The sequence below is a fragment of the Prunus dulcis genome, chromosome 3, assembly GCF_902201215.1.
Source record: "Prunus dulcis chromosome 3, ALMONDv2, whole genome shotgun sequence".
NCBI lineage: Eukaryota > Viridiplantae > Streptophyta > Magnoliopsida > Rosales > Rosaceae > Prunus > Prunus dulcis.
In genome coordinates this window covers 14,731,265-14,755,681 of record NC_047652.1, presented here as the reverse complement: position 1 = coordinate 14,755,681, position 24,417 = coordinate 14,731,265, and the positions used below count along the sequence as shown (strand labels likewise).

The following is a 24,417-nucleotide window of genomic DNA, read 5'->3' as shown; positions in this document are numbered from 1 at the left end:
AATTGAATTAAATAAATTAAAAGCATTCATGACTCCCTAAATAAGGGAGTAGTTGGAGCTTAAAATTTTATAGAGAGCTATTAAAATAGCTTTCAAGTGTTTTTATCTAAATTTTAAATAAAAAAAATAATGGAGCATGATTGTAGATGCTCTTAGGACTAGCACATTAAAATACCTCAAAAATATTTACGTTGAATAAATTGCTAGTAAACTTTTCACTCTTACTTCAAAGCATTCGGTGAATTTAGTTAAGGTTGCTAGCTACTGGGAAGGGAACTGCTCATTTCACGATAAGTCATTTTGTTTACTTTTTTTTAGGTAATTATAAAAAATACCATGACAACTACATAATTTATACAAAAACCTTTAGAGAACCTTTTTGGAGAAAAAAAAATCCATCAATTAATCACTTGTCATTTTCTAATTAGTTTTTAGTGTATTGCAAGTTTTTACTTTAAAGTAAATCATGAATTTTTTCTGAAGTATTAAACTTTAAAGGTTATTTTATAAAATGTCACATCATAACGAGGCTATATGTGAAAAGCTTTTTTTTTGTTTTTTTTTGTTTTTTTGTTTTATTGCCTTTTTACAATGTGATTCAAATACAAATTTGTTTTTCAAGGGTGCTTTTGTCTTTTCATTTTTTTTTTTTTTGGTGGTGAAGCATGTGATTCCAACTATTTTTGTCCTGGCTTTATAATAGTAGACATTAGAATCCAATAAAAGTGATTAATTTACAGTTTTACCCTTCTAGGTCTGCATTTTTTCTTGAAAATTCTATTGCTCTAAAGAAAATTTGATGATTCTAGCCCAAGCCTATTATGGGAGGTTCAAATAGAGGTGTCAAACATGTCATGCCGTGCCGAGCCGACCCATTTAGACTCGTCCCATGTAATAAACGGGCCGTGTTGGGCCCGTCCATTTATGAAAATCATCAATTATAGCCCATGCCCACAGGCCTAGCCCATATAGGCTAGGTCGTGCTCGTGCCAGACCACTAAACAAGTCGAGATGGGCCCACACCAAATTTGACTTATGTATTGTCAGCTTCAATTAAATCTTTTTTACAATTATGTATATACAAACAAGATTTATTATTTGTTAAAAAAGAGGCCAATAAATTAATTTAAATAGAAAATGACTAGATTAGTGGTTTGGATTTTAAAATTGAAACTTAAAAAATAAAATCATTATTTTATATATAAAGAAAAAGTTAAATTTTAATATATATTATTAGAGAAAAGAAATAGAGTTGAATTTAAAATAGAAATGCATTAATTTTACGTATTAATTTTTTCTAAAATAAATATAATTTAATAAATGAGCTTTAAAAGGCCTGGCCCAGCTCATTGGGCCTACTTAGCTCGTCCAAGCCCATTTAAAGATATGAGTTGTGCCGTGTCAGGCCTTATTTAAACGGGCTGTACTCTAAAACAAATTTATCTTTATCTTCACACACCTTTTATAGAAAAATGTAGTTACAATTTCATCAGCCCTTCTTCAAATCAGCTACGATTACATACTTGCAATTAGATAACCTTCTTTCAGTAATAAACTTCCAACACCATACAACCGGTAATCAACAAAGTCATCTACCCATACAATGTAGGTTTAAAACACTATACCTACTACATCATACAACCTGTAATCAACAAAGTCATCTACCTATACTTATAATATGCAAGCGCGCTGCACGTACCTAGAACATAGATCGAACAAAAAAACCCAAAAACAAAACGGAGTGAAGTTATGTAGGTGGTAGATTAGAACTCCAAAGCAACTCTATGACGAACCTAAATTAACAAGGGCATAAATTGGTAGTTTGCTCATAAAAATAATAATCTTCATTCATATCACGATTTTGTTTTTCAACTTCCCCAAAATCCTTTGATTGTTTCAGCATAATTTAGTTGTCACTGTGTTTTGGGCCCGCTTGCGCTTCCAGCACTTTTAGTAAGTGCTTTCGTAATGAGATGAGTAAGAATTCCAATGGGACAGAAAAACAGGCAAAGAGAAACTGAATGCCGAGTCTCAATTTGGTTTTGAAGACCCTCGCAGAAAACCTGCCTGCATGAATGAACACAACTAATGAGTGTTACAACTCTCTCTCTCTCTGTGCGTGTCTGTGAGAGAGAGTTACCTTGCAGCAAAGAGATCGACAGCCAACAAATGAATCCAGGCAGAAGCTAATGTCATCTCATTTGTGAACATCTTTGCTATACCAGTCAGCTGCACACAGTACATAGGTAGAAAACAAAATTTTGTATAAATTTTCATAACTTATGAGAAAAGATTGCTGAACCTATATATTCTAATACACACCTCAGGCAGCCAGTATTTACTCGCAAAAATCAACCGTAGCGTCTGAGGAGTCCAAGAGAGGTATAGTAGATAAGCATAGAGAACTCCGAGCAGAATATATGGTATGCTACTTTCCGTAGACATTTTTGTCTGCATTTTATGTGATCAAAACGAATTAGGTACATCAATTTAGGTTGAGCAAATCTTGCAGAATTATACTTACTTCCCCTCAATTTCTGTGACTTTAGTGGGTGAGCCAAAAAAGGATTTTTTTGTATAATCCTGCATAAATTGGAATGAGGATGGATAGCAACATTGTGTGAGAGTCGTAGGACTGGATAAATACAGGAGAACATACCAGTTCAGCTTTAGGTGCCAGAACCATGAGGGCATAAAATGGGAGAACTGCAGTTGTTCCCAAAGTAAAAACTCTGCTAGCAATTTGAGAACTTGCCAACCCTGACCCAAAAAAAAGACAGTAACCTTAGTTTTATCGTTCATATTCCAGCCCTCCCATAATCTTTATCACTCACTAGCATGAGAGGTCAACAGATGATAAATGGATCATGAAACAAATAATGACTAAAAACCATTCGTGTTAGAGAAACAAAAAATATATATTATAACTCTTAAAATTACCAAACATAAGAATCAGCATATGATATGGTTATTGTGATCTTCTTATAGAGATGCAGAAATTAGAGAAGGATCTTCAAACATTTGTAGAAGCTTGGTAGCCAGTAGCATACAGTGAAAAACTGGGTATGTTATTCTGCAAAACAATTACTAAATCGGATGCTATTGTTATGGATCTGGGTAAGATTTTCTCTTTCATTTGAATGAGAAGGTAATTTGTTAAGCTAAAACAACCTTACTGTCTGCAACTCTCAAAGGCGAACACCACAACATTCAGGTAGGAATTGGATATAAGCAAAACCCCGTAATATAAAAATAAATAAAAATTATGCTGAATCCTTAAAATTCGTTCTCTCAACGAAATTCATGAAGCCGTAAACCATGCTATCACATCATACTATGCCTCATGCAATACAGGAATTCTGGTTTCTTTTGTGCCTTTATTTCATGCGAAGGACCGTCTATCCAAACGTTACAAGTATTGCAATGCAGTTGTAATTGTGTCAATTTGAAAACCATAATATGTACTCACAGATATAGTTTTTTCTTACAAAACTGATCAAAGTTATCAAAGCTAGTTACAGCTTTCTCTGGTCCAGAGATTCTCTGTGCAGGACGTTATGTCTTTAATTAAAGACTGAACTATCGATATGCGCATTGATATTTTTATCGATTTTGGCAAAAATGCATAGGTAACATGTCGACACATTTTGTTGGCGACAATGATATCGACGCATTATCATGGCATATCAACAATCCGAATTTTATTAAAGACTGGGATCCTGTATAGAGCCAGACTATTCTCTGCTCATATAAATATTTGTAAATTGATTCCAACATATGTGGGTATTTCATAAGAAACAACTTACAAACCTACTTAAAGCTAGTAAGCCTTAAATCAGCCACATAACATTGAAAATGATATCAATAATAAATGACTGAAAAGAATTCAAAGTGGCCGAAAGGATTACATGAGACGTATATTCCAGAGCCTTTTCGGTGTGGAATGGATCTCTCGAGTTTTGTTCTTACAGTAACTGTTGAACCTCCTACAAAACTCCAGTCCCTGTGTAATTGAACTCCCACTGTCTCAAGCTGTTGACCGAAGACTTGAGTATGAGAACTTCGGGGTGAAAATGTGATGCTTCTATAGTTACTCGAATGTCTTATAGTCTTCTTAGCATAGTCAACCTATAAGAAACGAATATTTAGTTCTATGAGAAGCTACCCAACTCAGAAAATTATAAAGAGTTTCTACACATGACATGAGATTATTTATGAAAGAAGTTGCACGTTATCTTGTACTTCAAAGTTCAAACTGGTGAAATGCCTCTTTCCAGATTTTATACAATATTGCTGCCATTTTCGACTTGCCACATTTATCATGAAGACAAATTTGATAACAAATTATACGTAAAATTCAATGAACTTTTCAACTGAAAGGCAAAGGAAGAAGAACAATTTCCTTGGCCAAGAAAGACGATGCCCGCTTACCCAATTGTAAATCCATAGAACTACACTAGAATACACCCATTTAGCACCCACAGAAACTCTTTTACCAGAATAGAACTATGAAATGTCAACTCCTATTTATGTTGGACAAAATACAACTAATTTCAAACTACTCCATATACCCCTCCCCTTCCTACTAAAGATCAGCAAATAAAAGAATTAAGAACGCCTAGATGAATCAACTAAGCTACAAATTTAAAAGAATACAAGGCTGAGGACCAAAAAAATTGTAAGAGAACATGAAGATTGAAAAGCTTAGGAAAAGCCATACCTTGAGGGAGAACTGAGAATGGCAAAAGCAAGAAGAGAAGGTCATCTTTGTTGTGAGACCAGAAAACCCAGTAAGAAAATAATACTGGCTCCATAATTTATTTTTTTACGACACTGAAATTAAGAATAGGAAAAGAAAATGTAAAGAACTTCAATAATACAACAATTTCACGAAACTGAGAGAGAGAGAGAGAGAGAGAGAGAAGCAATTAAAGGAAGGTAAGGTAAAAGAGCACAACCTCCAGGTATTTGTCAAAGTTAGAAAGAACAACGTTCACCTCCTCACAACCCACTTGCACTGCATTTGTTTGTTCCTTTCTGTGCATTCGTTCTGTTATGAGTGGACCCAACAAACAAAGAATATGACAATTTATATCTTATTATAATTGGATGGCTAAAATTCACTCCTCTAGCAGAAAGGGACAAGTCCTTCATTCTTGTAGGCTCCAACACAAATTGTAGTAGAGGTTCTGATAAAATGAAATTTCAGTTCTAAAGCTGGCTAGCATAGGCTTTCTCCTATGAAGTCCAGCATGTAAATGACCTTTGCTGACAAAAAATTAATTAAACCAACTTATAGCAAAAGTAATAATTTTATTCTTCCATTATGGGAATGAAGAAAGATGAAATCTAGCAAGAAGAAAAGAAAATGTTCCTTTGTGAAATCTCAAATTACAACGGGTCAACATCCAAAAGCTTCAGCCTCCCAGCTCATGTTAATCAAGAGAAAGACTTTGAAACCTAAAGTTTATTTGAATTGTGTGCCATAAATCATACACTAATCCAATGTTATTCACCAAAAAACTCTGTACATCACAATAGACACATCCAATCCAATGCTCCTTTCCCTTTTGTTCCCCTACCCTTTTCGGAAGCAAACATGAAGAACATGATTGCAGATGCCCACAGATGTGCAGAGTAGTTAGCTGCCCGTAAATTTTTCACTGTGCTCATTGAGCCATGAAATGATGTCATCAAAAACTCGAACTATCATTTCATCTGGCTCACCCTCCAAAAGGGAATGATATGCATCCATGTAAAGGATGAGCTTCTTGTCAGAACTGCTTGCTTTCTCATGCAGGGCCTTACTTACAGATGGATCAGTTACAATATCAGCCTCTCCATGTAGGATTAATAGGGGAAGAGAGACCTGTAATGATGACCATTATAAGTAACCTAATAAAGTTACAATTCTAGATACTGCTGGTGCTAAACTATACTGAAATCAACTAACTTTTCAGGGCGAGCACGATTTCCGAATATAAACTCACAGCAAAATCTTCATCAGATTACAAGAAATAAATCACAACCTGAACCTCACAAAACAAATGCTGAACCATATAGATTTCCAAAAACTGAATATGAAAAAAAGGTTTATAAGAAAACACGTCATCGGTGGGGTTACGATGTATGTCTTCTGCCACTTCATATCACTAGTCCTGAAGTACAAGAGATGTAGGTCATATCTGATGCATATAAAAATCATTTTTATCCTTTGGATTATAACTCAATCCAACTGTACTGGGTTGAAGTTACAAATTCAGATAAACCCAAACATCAGTGAATTAAGCTGATAAGAATTACCATCTAGTTCTATAAATGCCTCAACTGTTCACGGCCTCAAAGAACAAAGAAAAAGTATCAGAAAATACGCCAACACATATTAAGGGAAAAAGGTGCATGCTGAATAGACTGGACAGAATTTAACGCAATCAAAGAAATTTTAGAGGTTAGTCCAGTTGATTCAGAATATGACTGTAATAAAAGAGAAGTCATGAAATTAGCATACCTCTTCCAGTCGACGTTCTATCTCTTCAGTTGTTCGGAGCATTTCCACAGCAGTCTGCAGGCGTGGTTTATCCTTGTAAGCAATAACATTATATGCTGTCTGCATTCAGGAAAAGGGCAATTTTAAAGCCACAATTTAAAAAAGAAGACTAAAAGAAATGGCACATGAAATCACGACATAAAGAACAACACACATCTTTTAAACATAAGATCTTCCACAATGGCTTGAAAGTTTTCATTTTGTCATGATGTCTAGGAAGGAAAACAAGGTTTATGTGAGAAATTATTTAGAAAAGAAAAGAGAAAGAAAAGAGAGAAACCATTTCTCTTTTCTTCAAGTCTTTAAATGCTGCCTCGGCCAGGTTCTTTTGTGGAACTAATTTTTTCGTTGGAAGGAACTTAGCCACACCAATCAGGATTTGTGTTAATGCCCAAGGTGGAACCATGTCATCTGCAATCTACAAAAACAAAAAAGAGAAAATACACTGTTATGTTAAAAGAAGGTAAAAACCAAAGAAAAACATTGTTGCTAACACAGTCAAGCAGAATTTACTTTGCACATTGGTGCAACAAGAATTGCGCCATTCCATGCACTAGGTTGTTTTAGATGAACCTTCAATGCTACAGCTCCACCCAGGGACTGTCCAAAGAGAAAGCTTGGAAGAGTATGGAACTCAGGGTTCTCTGCAGTACAAATCAACTTATGTAAATATCAAGAATTAAACTGAGATTGGCATTTTGGTTATGTTATTGTTAAAAGAATAGACACACATTAAACACAACAGATTGTGTACAGATCTTTTAGTCTCTCTCACTTTATTATAAGTTTGGATGAAAAGATGAAGAAAAAACTTCATCCCCAGCCAAGAGGTGTAATTATTGAACCCAGATGCAAACTAGAAAGAATAAGTAGCTCCAAAGAGGTACAGTCCGTCAAGAGAAAAACTTCCCTTGAAAATTTGTTTCCACATCATTTTGCTTCTTTTATTTTTGGGGTTATATATATATTGCTTCATCTGGTCACTAAAAGGATTCATGAGCGACTTGGAAAATTTGGTTGGCTCACTTTGGGGAACTTTCCATCAAGAACAAGATTATGGTGGAATCTTCGTCTTAACTCTTTGGAAAGAATATAGTCACATAAACACAATATTCCACTCATCCTCTGATAGAGAAAACTGCAGATGGTATCTGTCATCAACAGTTCCTCACCTAAAGTAGTTGACAGTCTTTTGGTTGCTATAACCCAGTTCTCTCAATCCCAACATCACTGCAAAAGGGAGCACTTTCCATTACGGATACTCTCCTTCTAAAGTTCTATTTCCTGTCACTGTTATGTCAAGATATCCATTCTCCTACAAGTAATCAAGTGACAATTGCATTACTCTTTGGATCCTCATCAATCCAACTTCCTTTCCAACTCACAATAAAGCACAGATTGACCAATATCTGATAGGAACTTCAAAGTAAGTTTTGGATCTTCTTATGGGACAGGATGCTACAATTATAGGCTTTTATATTCAAAAATTGAGCGAAACCATTTATGGAAGAGAGGATCTTCTTTTATGGGACAGTGATGGTAGGATGATAACCTTTATACTACTTTGACCCAAAAGCTGGGTCTAATTAACAATCCACCCCAGGAGAAACTTGCAAGTAGGAGGAAGGCAAGATGAAACCTAAACACTAGGTCCCTCATAAAATTCCAAATGCTGATAAGTGCTAAATAAACTTCCAAAATCAAATGAATTCCACATTACCTCAAGCATCAGGAAACTGAGGTTTCTTATCACCAGTGAGAGGCAATGAAGAGGGCCTCCTTGCCTCAATCTTCTATAACATTCCTAAAGGAAAGCAAGCAGAGACTGAAAAATATAGATTAAAAAGAGGCCATAGGCTCTACTTCTAGAAAGTTTACAAATTGTTTCCAACTCTGCTTTGTTTAACTATTATATGATTATCCCATTACTGTCCCAAATGGTGGTAAGGTTGACAAGATGGCCACAGGGTAAAAATAATACAAAGACTTCATCCAGCACTTAGATTTTTCCGGTTCATGCTTCTCATCTGCCAACCCAGTGCATGTTTGATGCACCAAGATGGTTGGCCAGCTGACTCAGTGACTGCACAAGGATGCAATCCGCCTCCTGTCTAAATATCCTAATCCTCACCTTCAGCTCAACAATTCTCACATTCGAAAGTACTAACAGGAAGGTTAATAACTATGCTAGCATACCTTTGACATTGGAGTAATGCTCAATGACATCATCTACAAGAATGTCAAAGCTAGGAATATGGCAATGAAGGCCTTCTGAAAGACCAAATCCAGGGTAATCCATTGCGAAAACTCCATATCCGTATGACGCCAACTTCCTCGCAATTCCTGCAGAAATTATGAAATTATTAGGTTCCACTACAGTGCATGACTAACAACGCAATTTGGTCAACACTATCATCTTATGACAGGTTACATGCCTTCAAAGAAAAAAGTGCAAGTATCTCCGTAACCATGACAGTAACACACTATTGCTTTGGGGTGAGATGCCTCTGGAAGCCAACTTTTGCAGAAGATCTCCAATCCCCTGGAGTTTACCTCATATAACTGCACAATAGAATTTGCCAAGACCATGTTCATATTAAAAGTAGTGAGCAGAAACTTTGGAAATCTAACGAGCGAGCCCCAATGCTTATGAACACCTTAACCTAGCATGATACATGACAGCTAATTTTGCAGAAACAATACCGCTTACAAGTATAGTTAAAAATGGCCACAACTGAATTCAGAGGAGAAGTGTTTGTAACTCTCAAGCTGCCCATGGGTATAGATCGTATGACTGATCAACAAACCTTCTCATACTGGACCTGGTGAGAGTATAAATACTGCATAGTCTAATTTTATCAGTGTTAGAGTTCATCCACGTGTCAGTCCCTGATTACCACATGTGCTCCCACGTCACCTAATATAAGTTTTTTCACATGTTTGACCACGCCAGACGTGAGGGGGCATGTCTAGAGTACACATCCCACATTAGGAATGTCAAGCTTTGAACCATAGTATACAAGATCTTGGTATCTACCCATTATGAACTGGTTTTGGGTTGGATGCTAGAATACTATCTTGAACCAATATAAGATAGATGAGAAGAAGAAAAAAAAATTGCAGATAAGAATGGCGTACAGGTTTGCACAAAATATTAAAAATTAAAATACAAAGAAATGACACACACACACACACACAGAGACAAACACACAGCATAGGCATATAATTCCTTGACTGGCATATCACTCCACTGCATTTCTCGCACCCAAAAGCCGTTTGTACCAATAAAAATCAAAATCTAAGTTGATTGCTGTAATAAAGAGTTTTTACCTCCTCTATTTTCAATCCATCAGTGGGTGTCTGCAACACAACCAAACAAAAAACAATAAATATTACTGAGAAAATGTTCCAAGAGTGTAATTAAAAGACAGCAAGAATGAATATTATATAATATCTTGAACTACTATCTCAGAAAGATGACCAAAAACCAAAGAAAAATAGTATGCATAGCCAATTTGAATATATGTGTGTGGCTGTGTGGACTGTAAAAATGAATAAAATCAGTTCAGAAGCAAATCTTTTAAACAAAAAAAAAAAAAAAAGTTATGTCAATGAAAATTCAACGTGAAAAATAGTTCAGTCCTCAACTAACCACCGATTCCCATTAACCCATTAAAAAGTTTCAGTGCCAATAATCATCAACCCACTAGAAAACCCAATTGCAATCTCTCAAATTACAACTCGCTGGAACCATAAACAACGCAAAAGTTCACGTTCCCAAAAACAAAAAACAAAAACAAAAAATTCAAATTCAAATGGAACATATGAAAACAATACCTTGAACAAAATATGGTCAATCCCCAGCTGAATTTCCTTGAAGGCCTCACGAGCCCGCCTTCTGGCAGGAGCTTCATCCATTTTAGCATCCAGAAGCTTCTGCAATTTGTCATCAACACCTTGCAGCCTCTTTTTGGGCGCCATTGCTTCTATGCTCTTTTCTCTCTTTGTTGGGAAACAAAACTTGGCCCTCAACTGCTCTGAAACGTTTCGAACAGGGTTTCTTTTAAAGGTGAAAAACCAGAAAGACAGAAAACCAAAAAGACCAATATCAGAATGAGATAGTGTTCTAAGCTAACTCATGTACCGTCGAGTGGAAAAGGGTGGCGCCTGTAAGGCTTTGCCAGTTTCAACGCCATGTTGGTTTTGTTTTTCTGAATCAAATAATAAAATAAAGAAAGAAAAATAAAATAGAGGGCCCGAAAAGAAATCCTAACCAAATGAGAATCTGACTTAGCAACAAAAATATAAAATGCACGTGTTGGCTGCAGAGTTGGAGATGCGATCTGATTGGGAGTGCTTTATCTGAAATATTCAACAATAAATAATAAATAATAAATAATGGGACCAAATTGGCCGTTTTATTATCAGTGGGAAGGTTTAGTACGTCAGATTGTAATTTTCAAAGGCGTCGACCATTTGGTCTAAGTACGAGTAATTGATTTCCAACACAAAAAAAAAAGTACGAGTAATTGACAATTTGAGACATACAATTGAAACGGTTCATTAACAATAACACGTTATGTTATGTGGTATCCTTTTCTTCTTTTTTTTTTCTTTTTTTGTTGTTGAGATAAAAGCATTAATTGTATTCATACATTAGGTACAAAGACCATCGGCCAATAAGGCAAATACAACTGCCCACAAATAGGTAATACAAATATAGAAGCATAGTAACAATATAGGGTTAATCCAGATATAGATCACAAAATGCCAAAGAAATTTCGGCATAAAAGGCTAGAAATAGGCCACATAGGGTTACGTGGTATCCTAGTTAAAGAAGAAAAGGAAGAAAATTCTAGATGCCTTATTTGGTGGGTTGTGAAAAATGAATGTTGATAAGATAAAGGATAATCTCACCGTAATCATATTATGTGCATTTTTATAGGATAATCTACCAAAAAGGTGGGATACATAATCTCATTACTCCAATCCCCCGATCTCAAACCCAAGATCCGGTAGCGAATGAATGATATTTATCTTTTCCAATCCAATACAATCCACAATCTACTCATAGTCTGTAAACATGGCTAGAGTTCTAGAACAACAATAACACATGTTAACTATTTGTATCCGTTTTTTCTTTTTTGATTGGGTCTATTTATGTCCTCTAAGGACACAGAATCAAGTCCTCTGCCAACTTCTTGTATTGTTGTATTTTCTATATTATCTAATATGGGCAAGACTTAGTCAAACTTGTAGGCTCTAGAAGTCAAACTTGTACGTTCTGGAAGTTGTAATATAATAATACTATATGTTTACACCATAATTAACCGAGCATATTCAACGCCAAAGCGACTAGCACTATGACAGACACGTCTTCTTCCTTACTGAAATACCTCAAAGGGACACACAGACAAATCCCTAGGAAGTGACAAACGTCATCACCTTAATGTCAAAGGAAGACACTCTTCCGGAGCGGCAAACACTTGTCGAAGCTCCCGATTGCCAAAGCTTCCAACTGCCAAACCTAACCTCCAAGGACACATGTCATTACCACAGCAATTTGCACAAAGTCCCACGTCGAAACTTTGTGCAAAACTCCAATTTTCACTTCCCTATAAATAGGGAACAGTACCCGAATAAAAAGGTTAACTAATTTCTCACCTTTACTATTACTTTGCCAAAATTATCACATATAACTAACTTAAGCATCAGAAAGCCTTCAGCATGCACCACACCAGTGTCCGAAGCTTGACGACTGCTTCTTCCTTCTTGTCTTCTATAGGTTCTTCCAACTCCGAAGGTCTTCACCTTCTCCCCTGCTGAAGATCCTATCCTTCTCTAAGTTGAGCCTCCCAAAAAGAGCATCAACAGTTTGGCGCCGTCTATGAGAATCGACTTCGGAATCTCATTTCCCTCTACTAGCCCCGCTAATTCCCTCCCCCATCAGGCCCCTTCGCCTCTTCTTCACCCCACACTCTGCTATGCCGAGCGAGGCAAGCCATAATACCTAGCACCATACCCCCCCGGGGATACCTCCATAAAGAAACCTTCTATAGAGATCAATGTCTGGCAGAAGTAGAGCGCCTCCATGCCAGTGTTGCCAAGATGTCGGAGAAATACGAACGTCTTTATACCAAGAATGTCTAACTAGAGCATGATTATCGCGCCCTAAAGCGTAACTAGGAAAGAACCTACCCTTAGGGAGCCCAACAGGACATTACCCAGGATGTTGAGCATTCCCAGCTGAACCAGCCAATGATCTCCGGTTACAGCGCCTCGGTCCAGTTTGGGCTCGGTAAGGGTAAAGGCCACCTTCATCTGGAGATGACCAAGTCGCGGCTCCTTCTCATCTCCCCATCGAAAGACCGGCCCCATGAAGCGACCAAGATCTACAAGGATTGCAAGGACCATCTCTCGAACCTTCAGCCAAATCCTATCCATATTCATGTTGACCTCAATGACCCATGGGTGGCACACCTAGGCCCCCCACAGAAGCCCACCCAATTACCAGCCAAAGAATGTGCAGGGGACTCGAATGACTAGGAACCTTATCGTCCAGATAACTGACTTGGAGTCTTACCATACCGAAGTGTTCGAAGAGTGGGGCTTACCCACACCTCAGGCCTTCAGCATCCGACATTCTCCCTCATGCCAACCCGGTCATGAGGCTTCTCTTGGAGAAGGTCAGACATCTTGAGAGTGAGCAACACCACAGCCAGTAGCCCCTCTAGGTGAAACCACACCTTGGGCCCTTTACTAAACGTATCTTCAATTATCACCAGGAGAAGGACATTCAGCCACTCAGTATTGCCTTCTACACTGGCACGGAGGATTCTCTCAGCCATATCCACTCTTTTTAGTCTGCCTTCGGATGCAAGGGCCTCAATGACGAAGGCATATGTCTCCTTTTCCCTTTTACCTTTAGTAGCGTTGATCTGAACTAGTTCTATCGGCTTAACTCCCGCACTATCAACTCCTTCGACAATCTGAAGAAGACCTTCCTCAACTACTTTATCATCCAAACTGATCACTTGTACTCCGCGGATGACTTGTAGGACGAACCCCTTTAGGAGTATACAACCCGTTTCAACCACGAGTACTTCTGTTGCCTGGATACTGACGATCGAGCTGCCTTCGGAGCTTTCAAGAATGGTCTCCGCGAATCCAACTTCCGCTACTTGGTCCACAGCAACCCATGGAATACCTATGCTGAACTCATGAAGCATGTAGCAATCCATGCAAAGACTGAGTACTTTAACTCCAAACGTGGCCCAGCCACCTCGGCATGTAGCACTTTTGGTGATCCCCCATCTGCTTCGGTACCCACCCCAGCCACACATCAGCATTCTGCTCCTGCTCCAGATAACCAGGGTACCCAGCACCCCAAGAGGAATAATGGCTACCAGCATACCTTCAGTAGTGGCAAGAGTGGCAGACACTATAACCACCACTAGTCCGGCAGAAGCAACCCTCTAAGGACAAATGATCGTGCCCCACTCCCCTTCACACCCTCTAAGGACAAATGATCGTGCCCCGCTCCTCTTCACACCCTCTAAGGACAAATGATCATACTGACGAAGGTTGATGCTGCTGCATCATATTGAATCAGTATCGCCCTCCTCGTTTTGCTGGGTGGTTTGGGGAAAATATATATATATTTTTTAACACATCAGCATAAAAGTGGGTATCTTAATTGCCATGTCACTAGTTTAACAGAACTCATTCGCCAAGTCATTAATTTGACAAATAAGGCTTAAATGCTAAAATAGTCTTTGTGCTTTATCACTGGCCAATTTAATCCATGTATTTTCAATTTGGCCAATTTGGTCCGTGTGTTTAGCACTGTTAGTCAATGTAGTCCATTCTGTTAAAATTGCCATTAAATAACATGATAATCCTTTTTTTTCTTCTTCTCTTGAAAACATAAAAATTCATTTATAAAAATTGAATTCATTCAAAAAAATATTGCAACTTCATTAGAAAAAAGAAAAAAGAAAACCAAGATAGGCATGAGGGAGTAGGGTGACGACCACGTGGCAGAGTGCGCTGGAAGATTTAGGCGACGCAATTGGGATAAGAGAATGGCGAGGGAATTGTTGGGTTGGGGTGGATTAGATCTAGGTGAGAGGTAGGGTGGATTAGTAGTTGGGGTGGGGTGGATTAGATTTCGAGTGTGGTGTGGTTGTGGCTGGGGAAGTTGGGGTTTTTGGGTGTGCGTGGGGATAGTAGTTGGGTGGTACAGTGGTGGATCCATGAATTTTTCAAGAGTGGGGCAATATTAAAAAGGCTAAAAGGGAACCAAAAAAAAAAAAATAGACAACCAAATACCCTTACAAATTAAATAATACTAATGTTATTCATAATTAAAATAAATAAGAGTTTACCATCTAAGAAAAATTAGGTTTTAGACATAATTAACTTTATTAATTAGTTTGTAAGATATTGGATATTTTGGTTTATTTTTAATACCTAGAAAAAAACTACTATTTTGGATTAGCTCAAAGAGAGGCCCAGATTCGTTGGGCCAGATAAAAAATAACAACTGATAATAAGACAATTCTACCCTTCTGATAAGACAATTCTACCCTTCTGATACAATTCTACAATGGCACATGTAATCATTTTAGGATTGTTGGATGTCCTTTTGATAAAATTAGGTGGCTTTGGTTTTATATTAATTAAGCAAAATTAATTATCTTTCTTCCAAATTAGTTAAGTTTTTTATGGGTTAAAACTAAAAAGCCCTTACATCTAAGGCTAACTGACTATATTCTATTTTGTATATAAATTAATATGCACAAAATTTATGTTACACAATTAATTTACCAAAATTCATATCAAATATGAACAAAATCAATGTCAATTACACAATTAGTTTACCAAAATTCACATGAAATCATCCATGAATCTAACAAAAATCAATGAAAATTAATCTAACCAAAATTACATGTGATTTGGAGGTCATGAGATAAAAGTACATGTGATTACGAGTTTGGGGTAATTATCGGTGATTTTTTCGGAGCACATATGAATTTTTGAAGTTGGTCTAGTTAAAATTTGACATATGGCGCCTTGCTAGTGGCCCATTTTGAAAAGGAATTAAAGTTGAGAAGCACGGGATTGTAACTACAAACATTCTGAGTCATCTTCCTCATAGACTCTGTTCTGCTTCAAAATTCTTCAAAAACTTCTAAAATTCATAACTTTGGTTGTGGAGCTCTAATTGACGAATCGTTTCTCCTACATGATCATGATATCGAGCCCAACAATCTAAGGTAAATATTTAGAGTCTCACACAATAGCAACAAAAAAGCTTGTTTGAGGCATTTAATCGAACACTTGGTAGGCACAAAAAGATGGGCAAATTCCAGCATCTTCAATGCATTTTCCGGTGAGAGGAGGTGCTGCACCTCCTTGTGCCTCTGTGAATCTACCCATGGTTGATGGGGGGACAAAGAAAAGAGAGAAGGGTGTTGCGGTTAAGATTAATTATATTTTTATTTCTTTTAGCTTTTAAATTTTATTTTTATTTCTTAATTATTTATTTTTAAAATTGAATTCAAAATATTTATTTATTTATTATTAATATTTTAACATAAGTGTAACAGATTGAATCACATTGGCTAACAGTGCTAAACATATGAACCAAATTGGCTAAATTGAAAAAATAAGGACTAAATTGGCCAACGTGATAAAACACAAAGACCATTTTAGTATTTAAGCCTACAAAAAATTAAACGATTAAGTTGATGAAGAGTGTAATTTTGTCATATTTAAGAACGTTGAGTTTGATATTGATGAAATTGAAACCGCGTGGCCTATTTTGATAATGACTCCGAACATGTAGGGAGTAAAATGTGGTTAACCCAAATTAGAATTAAGAAGTTTGGCACAAAAAAAGAATTAAGAAAAAAGAGACAAAAATTTGACTCTTTCCCGCAATCACAAATACGTGAAACCAAAATCCATTTTCAGTGTTTCACAACAAATTCACGCGGATTCAGATAAAAAATCACGTGGATTAAATGGCGTGGTGTCAGCCTTGGCAAGACTTTACTTTCACCAGTATAAAATGAATTCCAGATCCCTTTTCTTCGCTTCTTCCTTGTGGCTCTGACCTCCCTTTGCGTTCTTCCTTCTTCCTACGGAGGATTCTCTTCAGGTATCTCTCTCTCTCTCTCTCTCTCTCTCTCTCTCTCTCTCTCTCTCTCTCTCTCTCTCTGTGCAAAAATCATAGTAGCTTTGCTTCTGTTTGTTTTAGATCTATTGCTTTGAATATTTGGCTGTTATTAATTTCCTATTTTTAGTCTATTTCCCAGAAACTGTTGTGTAACAGATCCGAGTCAAATGTTCGTCGTTGTAATTTATTTATTCATTTTCTATATTACCTTTTGTAATTTTTGTGAAGGCTAAGTTTTGTGGTCAAATTTTGTTGTGTAAAATCGTTTGAGCTGTATTTACTATTTGCTAAAACCAATTTAAAACCCCCACTTCTTCTGCGATTTTGGGAGACTTCCAAATGGTGTCGAAGCCGTCTCAGCTTAGGTTTTGATGCGAACCATTACGGCTTTTTGGGTGGTGTTGTTTTGAAGTTGGTGTATGTGACGGAGGAAAGCTCCGTTTTTTCGAAGGTGTGACTTAGATCTGTTGTGAAATCGACCGCATCTTCTGTCTTCCTGTTTGATTGCCTAGAAAATAGAAGAATAAATCAAACCAATAGGGGATAAAGTTTACGGGTTTTGTTTTTGTGCATGTTTCTTTCCAAGTTATTTTGGTTTCATGAAATTCTATGCTCATTTGTATAGAACATGTGCGTGTCTGACTTGGATTCATTATTTTGGTCATTTTTATTTTGCAACTAAATGGAGATCAACTCTGTGAAACAATATTTTAAGATTTTCTATGGATTTGGAATATTTCTGGGGAAGTTTATCTGCTTTTTGTTTTCTTTTCTGATGGTGTTGTCTGTAATATGGACAGGCGTTCTTTTGTGGAACAGAAACGGTTTCGAAAATGAACCATTTCAATGTTCAGCACCAGAACGCCTCTTATGTGGGCTGTGAAGACGTCAGAGGGTCTGCCTTTATCTCTGATACCAAGAACCCTGTGGTGTGCCCCAAGCCTAGGCGAGTTGGGATTTTGTCCAACAGCCCCATTAGGCCCTTGAGATGGCAGATGAGGTACCTCTTTTAACCGATGCTGTCCTTCCCACCTTATTTTACTTTTCTGCTTGTTTTTAGCTGATAACAATTTTCTTTTGTAATCAGCAGTCATCAATCTGAGTTTAGTGACTCAAAAGCTGGGGCAGAGCTTCTGGACCTCATTCTCAGGAAGGTAAATAGTTATTTCATTTCCTTATGATTAATTGATATTATGTTGATGATAATCTGGCTGCAGTTAATGCACATAGGCAATTAATTGGAGTTGCAATTGATTTAATCTTTGTGTTTTTTTCTTTCCCTTATAAAATAAAATGTGTATCATATCTGTTGCAAAACAATGTTTTTTATGTTTTTCCAATGCAGCAACCATGGTGATCCCTTGACTTAATCTTTTGCTGCCTGTCTGTTCTTTGGAGAATTCTTTCATGGGAACTTTATCTTAAGTTTAAACTTTAAACAAATTAATCTTTTATAGGATAGACATAAATTATGCTTTCAACAATGTGTCATTTCCCAATTTTCAAAATATTATAGATGTGATTGTTTAGATTGATTCTGTAATGTTATGGTTTTGTATTGGATGTATGGGGTATTTTGATTGACTAACATGTTGGTGTCTACAGGAGGGCTATGGATTGGAACAATCTTTGAACGATGTTGCCTCCTCACCCCCATATTTTTGTGGCTCCCCTCCCAGTAGGGCTTCTAACCCATTAATTCAAGATGCCCGATTCGGAGATGAGAAGTTTACTCCTGTTTCGGCATCTCCATCCCCATCAACTTTATCGTCCCCACGCAAAGCAGGTTGTGTTAGAATGAAGTACGGACCTAAACCTGCTGCAGTTAGAGTAGAGGGATTTGATTGTCTCAATAGGGATCGCCAAAATTCCAGCATCCCAGCATTTGCCTAAACTTCATTGAAAGAAGTGTACATAGAAGAGCTAAATGCCATCACAGCTCACAAATACAGCAGAATTAACAAGAGGAGGGAGTTTTGATAATTTTTGGAGAAACTGAGATCTATTAGTATTGTATATAGGATATGTGCTTTTGTTGGTGATCATCTCATTGCTAATGTCGCTGCTAGAGGTTTGATGGAACATCACGAAAGTGTGTCAAACTGGAGAAAAGGTATGTATATGTTTAAAGCCTTGGCTCTGTTGTAATATAAGATGGGTCTTGATGTTTATGAAGAGTCTGTATAAAACTATTGGTTATTTAGTTTGATCTGTTACCCTGTAAATGTATTTTGGCAAGGCCTAATTATGCTAGTGCTCTTTGGAACAATGGTCCAATTTTCGCGTTACCTCCAAAAAGGACGACTCACCTTGAAACTCAACTGTATCATTTTTTCTTTATAGACCGTTCCACATGGACTGCTGTTTTGTGTTTGACTTTAACCCATGTTGTCGAACTCTTTCGAAACTGCTGATGTTTAAGGTGAACTGGGAAGAAGTTCGGGTGAGGGTGAATGTAATTCGTAGATACGATCCTGGTGGAGCTGTGGGGGTGGGGTCAGGGAAAGAGCGCCTTGTCATATTTTGATGAAAATCATGAGGACCAAACTAAAATTTTTAAAATGTTATAGAATTAAGAGGATTTTGGAGAGAAATTTGGAAGAACATTTCTCAAGAGATTAATCATGAGTTTTCACTCATCTAGTCTTGTGTATTTTTCATTCATCTTTGGTGTCTATTTATAGGCATAGGAAATACGTAGTTTACTACGTAAGAGTATCCACAATGATACTCTCTATTTCTTAGCTAAAATTTAGCTGAAAATATAAGAAAACTATTTTAGTAGCTCTCTAAAAAATTTCAACTCCAACCATACTCCCTAATTTGGAGAGTCATAAATGCTATAACTCTTTTTTGATTGATCCATCTCTATTAAAAAATAAAATAAAAAATAATTAGAATTAAATAAAGGTTTGAAATACTCATTAAATAAAGCAGCATTAAATTATAGGGAGTCACTAGGAGTCTTTTCTCTCTCCTCAGATTTAGGAGCTCTTAGAGGACTCCCTATTTTAGGAGGTGGATAGGGAGCGTGGTTGGAGTTGCATTTTTACGATTCCTCCCTAAAATTTGTCTAAGGATGTGATTTAGGGAGCCCATTGTGGATGCTCTAAGTGGTAGGTTTCAATTACATCACAAAGGTGTAATGGGAGAGGTAGGTATTACATGGTGTATGTAGATATGGTGGGCATCCATCTTATCATGGATTTACAACTCTCCTGGATGTCTACCATGCATGAACTATACTTCATTAAAAATCTTACCAGTCAAACCTAGTGAGACAAAAACTGGTCGAAAGGAAAAAAAAAGTATATAACCATGTGTAACATAAAACTCTGTGTATAACCCTGACACGCATGCGACATTATCTTTATTGACTGCACGCTCTCCTTGATGCTTAGCAAAAATATTTTTAAGCCATATTGTTTACTTTCTCTGAATGTCATAATTGGTACTACTTTTGTGAATCAATATTGCACATTGTTGGATGCTCCCCCTAAAGAACTACTCTCCTTGATAACTCCATACATGGATTATTTGATGGTCTAATATTGCTATCACATTCGTCCTTCACAGATTGAGCTTTTGTAATGCCTGTATAAAACTTGCTCTTGTAGCATCATTGGAGGATGTATGCATGTCTTCATTTATTTAATCCCTATTGAGGTTAGAATAATACAACAATATCTAGGCTATTTTTATAAATATTTTACTGCATACAATGACTTGAATAATTTCATAGGTTTTTCAATATATATAAATAAATAAATAAAAGCTCAGATTTATAATGATAAGAGTATTGAAACTTTATATGGTATAGTCAATCATTCATATATATTTTTGTATATTTTAAGAATAATTGCATATGTTATTCTTCGTAGGCTCTTCAGGAGTCTAAATATTTCCCATAACTTTAAACATTTGAATACGTTGCAACATCTTTAAATTTGAATTCAATCAAAGTACTCTCTGAGGCAATTTGTACATATTAATATTGAGTACAAATTTGTGCTTCAGGCACGTGTCCTTTAAAGACTTGCTTCATACAATTTTAATCTTTCAGGTATTTAATTTAAGGGATTACACTTCATGACACACATTATAGCTTTATACTCAGCTATTTATTCCTCTTATACATATTTAGGGAATCGCTTCTAGTGATATGCTTCCATGCATTTAATAACCCTTAAAGATAGCATATTGGTCTCCGTAAATATGCAATAAGAAGGCACGATTGCATGTGTAAATATGGAGAACCTCAATATTCCTTGGTTCTACCATAAACATTTGTGTCATATAAAGTGAGTGTATTACTCTTTATCTCGAACACCTATGTATAACCTGCAGTGCTAACATCTTTTTGGGGTTCATACTATGGGTTTGTTCTTGCACGTTCATTATGATCTGTAATGGAATTGCCTTTTTCCATTTTGGCCAATGATTTTGTCGACATTTAATAATAGAACGTGGTTCCAATCAACAAAGCTCATTGATGATTTGAGTAGCTACTCTAAAATCAAAAAATTTCATTCATCAATTTGTGATCCCACCATTCTCATGTGCATGTGCATGCATCAATTATAAGTATTTATTTGCTTTTGGGTACCCAAGCCACTCCAGCTGCTTGTATTGTTTTTTTTTTTTTTTTTTTTTTTTTCCAAACAGACATCTCTTGTGAGATGAATTATGTGAGAATGTAAATCATAACCTCCAATGGAGTGTTATTTTATAATAGGGCGTGGATAATCTCCATTTAGAGAGTTGAGATATTTTGAACCCATATATCTGTCATGTTGCAGCTATGCCACAGATTAATACATACATGTTAATGAATTGTCCTTTTGGGACTTTAAACCAAATAATTTGCTACGTATTAGGCGTGCATTATTTTAATATTGACATGTTAATGGATTGTCTTTCCAGGACCTTAATCCATATCATTTGCTACAAAATGGGTGTCCATCATATTGATCACTGCTACACCCATGTTTTGCTCTTCTAAGGCTTTAATCTATGCAATGTATTATCAATGTAGTCAACTTGAAATTTGTAAAATTTGCATTAATAATTCATGAATACAAGCCATTCTTCTGGAATGGTCATGATACAAGTCATTTTTCTAGAACGGTCTTATGTCCTCATTTGGTTACCACTAAGGATTTCGTAAAAAATATCAAAATACTAATAAGAGTACAAACATGAAATAATACAAGTATTGCTTACATCCTTAGTTGAGAGAAACTTTGCTCAAATATCACTCAAGCTCGTATCAGCTCAGCAAATATAATGAAATGCTTGATAATCTAGTTATATCTTGCAAGAGCAAAAATTCAATTCTTTCGTCCCTATCAAAAAAATAACCCTAAGTGTTAGGTTCAAACATGGATTTGTTCTTCAAATGAAGGTTATAAAGAAACCAAATCCCCTAGGAACAGAGAGTTATAAAAAGAAAGAAAAGATACAAAGAATTGTGATATTGATTGCAAGGTAGGTAAGCAATTAGGGAAGGAAACTGGTGAGGTAACAGACAACAAACTCTTATTTCTCCTAGCCTAGGAGAACTTCAGGAGATTAGAGCGATGTGCTCGTTCTTGACTGCCCTACAGTCCCTTGAGATCACAAGAGGCGTGATTAGGGATTGTCTCGCTTTCTAAAGAAATGATCAGAGATAGTCTCGCTTCTCAAGCACATCAAGTGCTCACTAATAGGAAAAACAAGTTGATATTCTACCATTTGGATAAGATGTGATCTGCAATGAAGTTTGTTAGTAACATATTTATACACAAGAAAAGGAATAGTGTGAGACGTTAAATTTCAAATTAACTACAAAAACTTTTGAAGTTCTCGAGACACTTTTGAAAAAGTGACACCGTGAAATCCATAAAAGGAAGATCAATTTGACAAAAATAGTCCTTGAAACTATTAAAGTGCCGACAGACATTAATGAAAGCCACGTGAAGTTTTGGAATTTGGAAAAGTAAAAGGACATATTGGGATCCTAGAAATATTGCCACATTTCTGCTTATAGATATTGTCTTTGTATGACCTAATTGGAATAACTCAAATTCCTTCCATTTTCTGAAAGTTTAGCTTTTCTAAGACTTTCCTTGAAACCTTTAAAATGACTTCCTCTTCTTCTCGCCCAAAACATTTCAATTTAAATATTGCTCCTAAAACAACTCATGACACCAAAGTCTAGCGTCCATCCTTTGTATCCCAAAATCGTCATCCCACGGTTAATGATTCTGTTATGATGAATGATACAACTGCTATCATAGTAGATAGGAATTTCCTTACTCCAATGGATGAGATATTATTAATGGGAAGGTCTGACAAAAAGGTTATTGATGACTCAATGGCTTTTAGCATTCATAGTGCTGCTTTTGTTTCTAACATGGCTCATCGTTTGCTTGCCAAAGCAAACAAGATTTAGGAGCTGAAGACTGAAAATTCATCTCTTCGGAGAATGCTTCATAATTCTTAGCAAGAGGTTGAAAACCTTAAAAAGGAAAATAAGACTTTGTTGAAACTGGTGAGTTCATACTCAATAGATACGCAGACAAAATTCGACATGTTGCAGATTTCCAATGAAAAGATTCTGAAAGACCAAGAGAGGCTCATGGCTAAGCTCAAGAGGCGTTGTTCTCTTTCTCCCGGAACTTCTAAGCCATAATGCAGCTTGATAGATTTTACAAAGTCTGCTTTATTTCTTACAGGTGAAAACAATTTATCTGTTGTATACTCTCTTTCTGTTAATAATAATTGGGCAAATTCTTAAACTTGCACCTGTACGTCTTTTCAAAATGATCACATTAAATCTCTCAAATTATATATTTCAACGCATGTGTGCCAGGAACTTCTGGCTCGGGTTAAATACAACCTCATAATTTAATTGCCTTTTTCAAATAGGCATGAAATATAAATTGAGGAAAAGCCATGATAATATTGTAATATAGTAGTGAAGAGCATGAACTATTATATACCCAAAACTTCAGGTTTGGGATTTTTGACATATTGGGATCCATGGGCTTTCGGCCCAAATCATATAATATAACAAAATATGGGGAGCCTCATTTCATCCTTTAAGGTTTATCATGATATTATTCATTTCACGGTGAATCTTTAACAACCAAGATTCACAAAATATATTTCTTCTTAAGGTGTGATAAAATCAAGCTTCATCATTTTCTTATGCCAAAGAAATATGTGGTATACCACGACTTGTAATAATACATCAAGGGTTGTCCATTTAATTGTTAGAACTTCAACTTCTCAACATTGCTAGATTTTGTACTTCGGACCAAAATCACATATTCTCATGGTATGGACTTTCTTATAATTTCTTGTACATATTTCAGAACTTTTGGCCCTCACATAACTGTCCATATATTTTAGGAACTTCTGGCATCTCATTTAACTGCTCATACATGAGTTTAAGGAACTGCATGTCACAAAATCACATATTCTCATGGTATGGACATTCTTATAATTTCTTGTACATATTTCAAGCTGTCCATATTTTTCAGGAACTTTTGACAACTCATTTAACTGCTCATACATGAGTTTAAGGAACTGCATGTCCCTTTATATATATATTGACGGTTCACCCAAAATGATTACTATTCATGCATACATCACTATTCATGTATATGATACTATTCATCAAGTCATGAATACGGTTTAAATT

The 24,417-nt window shown here is 36.3% G+C and overlaps 3 protein-coding genes across 5 annotated transcripts; 1 reads left to right on the top strand and 2 right to left on the bottom strand.

Moving 5' to 3' along the window:
• Nucleotides 1-1,813: 1,813 nt before the first annotated feature.
• LOC117622260 (protein ABA DEFICIENT 4, chloroplastic-like) lies at nt 1,814-5,186 on the bottom strand. Its single transcript, XM_034352867.1, has 7 exons — nt 4,959-5,186; nt 4,721-4,833; nt 3,909-4,128; nt 2,660-2,760; nt 2,323-2,451; nt 2,141-2,229; nt 1,814-2,067 (listed from the first exon to the last, which is right to left on the bottom strand). The coding sequence occupies exons 2-7, from the start codon at nt 4,763-4,765 to the stop codon at nt 1,914-1,916; spliced, it is 738 nt and encodes a 245-aa protein (XP_034208758.1). The 5' UTR covers nt 4,766-4,833; nt 4,959-5,186; the 3' UTR covers nt 1,814-1,913.
• Nucleotides 5,187-5,296: 110 nt separating this feature from the next.
• Nucleotides 5,297-10,781, bottom strand: LOC117622259 (caffeoylshikimate esterase). The gene is made up of 9 exons (XM_034352866.1): nt 10,692-10,781; nt 10,385-10,584; nt 9,878-9,907; nt 8,983-9,109; nt 8,744-8,890; nt 7,061-7,191; nt 6,828-6,965; nt 6,509-6,607; nt 5,297-5,869 (listed from the first exon to the last, which is right to left on the bottom strand). Exons 1-9 carry the CDS (start codon nt 10,741-10,743, stop codon nt 5,642-5,644), a joined length of 1,152 nt encoding a protein of 383 aa, XP_034208757.1. The 5' UTR covers nt 10,744-10,781; the 3' UTR covers nt 5,297-5,641.
• A 5,667-nt stretch (nt 10,782-16,448) lies between these two features.
• LOC117622648 lies at nt 16,449-19,051 on the top strand. 3 transcript variants are annotated; one of them, XM_034353396.1, is made up of 4 exons: nt 16,449-16,712; nt 17,531-17,730; nt 17,818-17,884; nt 18,336-19,051. In XM_034353396.1, exons 2-4 carry the CDS (start codon nt 17,564-17,566, stop codon nt 18,621-18,623), a joined length of 522 nt encoding a protein of 173 aa, XP_034209287.1. In that variant the 5' UTR covers nt 16,449-16,712; nt 17,531-17,563; the 3' UTR covers nt 18,624-19,051. The 3 variants fall into 3 exon arrangements, with proteins under 3 accessions (XP_034209287.1, XP_034209288.1, XP_034209289.1); XM_034353397.1 differs by having other exon boundaries at nt 16,544-16,712; nt 17,821-17,884; XM_034353398.1 differs by lacking the exon at nt 16,449-16,712 and adding an exon at nt 16,989-17,181.
• Nucleotides 19,052-24,417: the final 5,366 nt, after the last annotated feature.

Bases quoted from the DNA above. Each gene is read 5' to 3' on its own strand.
- LOC117622260 (XM_034352867.1), bottom strand. From the start codon at position 4,765: ATGACCTTCTCTTCTTGCTTTTGCCATTCTCAGTTCTCCCTCAAG. The intron at 2,761-3,908 runs GTAATCCTTTCG...TTTTTGGGTCAG, and splicing joins CTCTGGAATATACGTCTCAT to GGTTGGCAAGTTCTCAAATT. The intron at 2,068-2,140 runs GTAACTCTCTCT...TCATTCATGCAG, and splicing joins GTCGATCTCTTTGCTGCAAG to GCAGGTTTTCTGCGAGGGTC.
- LOC117622259 (XM_034352866.1), bottom strand. From the start codon at position 10,743: ATGGCGTTGAAACTGGCAAAGCCTTACAGGCGCCACCCTTTTCCACTC. The intron at 9,908-10,384 runs GTATTGTTTTCA...GTTGTGTTGCAG, and splicing joins TTGACCATATTTTGTTCAAG to ACACCCACTGATGGATTGAA. The intron at 7,192-8,743 runs GTATGCTAGCAT...TTTGTACTGCAG, and splicing joins GCATTACTCCAATGTCAAAG to AGAACCCTGAGTTCCATACT.
- LOC117622648 (XM_034353396.1), top strand. From the start codon at position 17,564: ATGAACCATTTCAATGTTCAGCACCAGAACGCCTCTTATGTGGGCTGT. The intron at 17,731-17,817 runs GTACCTCTTTTA...TTTTGTAATCAG, and splicing joins CCCTTGAGATGGCAGATGAG to CAGTCATCAATCTGAGTTTA. The intron at 17,885-18,335 runs GTAAATAGTTAT...TGGTGTCTACAG, and splicing joins TGGACCTCATTCTCAGGAAG to GAGGGCTATGGATTGGAACA.